At 41.0% G+C, this 2,761-nt stretch overlaps 1 protein-coding gene across 1 annotated transcript in view; it reads right to left on the bottom strand.

Moving 5' to 3' along the window:
- Positions 1–2,761, bottom strand: part of GPC3 (glypican 3) — a 460,111-nt gene that overhangs the window by 419,063 nt on the left and 38,287 nt on the right. Inside the window, exon 2 of the mRNA XM_004715367.3 lies at positions 2,225–2,386. Coding sequence (XP_004715424.1) covers positions 2,225–2,386 — 162 coding nt within the window. The remainder of the gene's footprint in view (positions 1–2,224; positions 2,387–2,761) is intronic.

Here is a 2,761-nt window from a genome sequence, read left to right as displayed (position 1 = left end):
GGGGGGCAGTAATGTCACTCCACTTGTAGCCTAAGTGCCATGAGTCTGGAACTATGATTTCTTTTTTTTCTGATGGGACTTGCCCCACGTCAAAAGGGGGGCAAGACAAGAAATCAAAGGATAGAGGGAACAAAACTAGATAAAGAATAAGTAGATAGGATGTGAAGAAGAAAGGGCACCAGCAATAATAACTTCTGGCATCATTGGGTTGTCTTGTTCATATTCCTTGGGCAAGGGTTGTCCTCCTCTTGTCTATAAAATTCAAGAAACAATGTGTGTGCATGTATGTGGACATAGAACCCTCACTTTCCACCCTTTGTTCACTTGCCAGGTGTTGAATCTCCATGTTCTAGCAGCTAATCCAATCAAATTCTACTCACAACGTCCTTTCCCTCCCAGCAACATGCTGCCCCAGGCCTTGAAAGCACACTGCAAAATGCAGGAGGCTCCACAGAGATATGAGTGTTGACACGCAGGGCCCTGAGATGGGCATACTGAATACCAGGATACTAGAGTGACCAGTCTACCCTGTTCTAACTAACCAGGCAATGGATGCCATATAACCTCTGGGGACCTGGTTATTCTGGGAACTAAACCACTTTCAAATAATCCAGTCTGAAAAAGCACCTTGAGGCTCCATGAGTCTGATTCTTCGCTATAAAAGAATGCAAACTCACTGCCTTTGAGGCGATGCTGACTCCTAGAGATCCTATAAGACAAGGTAGAACTGCTTTTGTGGCTTTCTGAGACTGTAAGTCTTTAACAGAGGAGCATGCCCCAGCTTTCTCCCCTGGAGCGGCTGATGGTTTCAACCTGCTGACTTTGTGGTTAGCAGCCAAATGTGTTACTACTAACCTATCAGGGTCCCTTGCCAACCCAATTCTCATGTCACATCACTGCTTATCACCCCACTTTCAGCTCCAAAACCAATCAAAGAACTACAGGAATGGCACATGTATTTTTAAAATCAACCTAAATTATTCATTCTATCTCCAAATTGTTAGTCTCAACAAACTCTTCTCAAGAGTCTGACTGCATAAATAGGTTAACAAATACTTCAAGAGTATAGCTTATACCTCATATAATCAACCCCACGTCCTCCAGAGGCTTTGGCCCAAGAAACTGCTGGGAATGTATGCTTTATTAGTTACTTAGAATAATTTCCTTAGCTAATTCTAAGCATTTCATTATAATCCACAAAATCAGCCCACTTAAGATTCCCAAGATGAATTCTTGTAAAGGTGCCACACATCTCAAGCTTTGTGATGGCAACTACTAGTTAGAAGTGTTATTGTCCATTTCTTTCAGACCCTAATTCGCTTTTGTGGGCCAAGAAAAAGACAGCTGGCTCCTTCTGGTGGGATAGGGAGGTGGGAAGGGCCCACTGTCCATGATTAATTTTCCCAGACACAGAAGGCAGCTAGCTTAAGTTGATTTAAAGTGCAGATTTTAGGAGCTTAGTGGTCTGGGTTCGAATCCTGGCCTTTGCTATCCTGTGCCTCAGTGTTCTGCCCATAAAATAAATGGGTAGACTATTCATAATAATGACCTCATGAGAGTTCGTGTAAGGATCTAATGACTTGGTTGTAAAGACTAATCTAGCATACAGCTCTATGTAAGCACTTGCTATCACCACCATAATCACCATCACCATCATAATCATCAGCCTTTACCAGATCATGCTTCTCAGCCTACTGAGCTAGTCCTACACATTGGCAGAGAGGAGGGTAACTTCCAACCTGCTCCAGCAATGTCACAGCTGTTTCTTCACTAGGCAGACAGACATGGAAAGAAAACAGACTCACAAACAGAGGAGAAGTAACCACTCATACAAATGGAAAAATGTTCATGAAACGAGCCAGTTTCTCCCTCTTCAATGGTCCTAGTGGTCAGAAGAAGTTTATGCACATTCCAGAAGGAGCTTTTTCACCTCTGAGAGACAAGGGGTTTGGAATTCTTCTTTTTATTTTAAAAAAATAAGTATTAGAGACTTTCTGAAAGTATCATCACGTACAATTTCCCCAAAGATTTCCTACCTTTCCAGACAGGTCATTAGAACATCCCTGGACACTGATTTTTGACATGTCCCCTCTTAAAGTGTGTTTTTCCTTAACTAGACTCTCCAACTGGGAAGTAGTTGAAGCTGGCATTAATCCTGGAGTGGTAATGTATAAATTACACTGAGCATTTGAAAACCCGGTGTCCACATCTTTAATGATCTCACCTTGGAAATCCGCGGCATTCTGAATGATTAAGAACTTGAGCTCCATACTTGCAGATTGAAGCAGTTGTTCCATGTTCAATCGCGCTGTGAGTTGGTATTTTTCTTCCATCTTTCTTGAACAGCATGTTGGGCCCTTGGGGAGACATACTTGCAAATCTGATCCTGAAACGAACAAGTTTTTCATGCTTCAGTAAGCAGAATGCAACACATATAGACGCAAAAGAACAGGGCAAAAAAACAACAATAACAATGTCTTTCTTTACAGTATAATCTTGATTATTCTAAATTAGTGTTTATTTTCCCTAATCCTTGCTCTCTTCCAATTATCCTTATGACTGATTCTTTTAGACTAACCATCAGAATGAATTGCCTAGGTTTGATGTATGAATTCTGCAGAAACGAATTTATAGCACTACATATGTCATTGAACACCAATATTTTTTTTTTAAACATTTTATTAGGGGCTCATACAACTCTTATCACAATCCATACACACATCAATTGTGTAATGCGCATTTGTACATCGTTTCTCAAAAC

The sequence above is a fragment of the Echinops telfairi genome, unplaced genomic scaffold (assembly GCF_000313985.2).
Source record: "Echinops telfairi isolate 266 unplaced genomic scaffold, ASM31398v2 ScPeMD7_20;HRSCAF=75, whole genome shotgun sequence".
Taxonomy (NCBI): Eukaryota; Metazoa; Chordata; class Mammalia; order Afrosoricida; family Tenrecidae; genus Echinops; species Echinops telfairi.
Note: the sequence above shows the minus strand (reverse complement) of the source record. Positions and strands in the feature narration are given on the sequence as shown.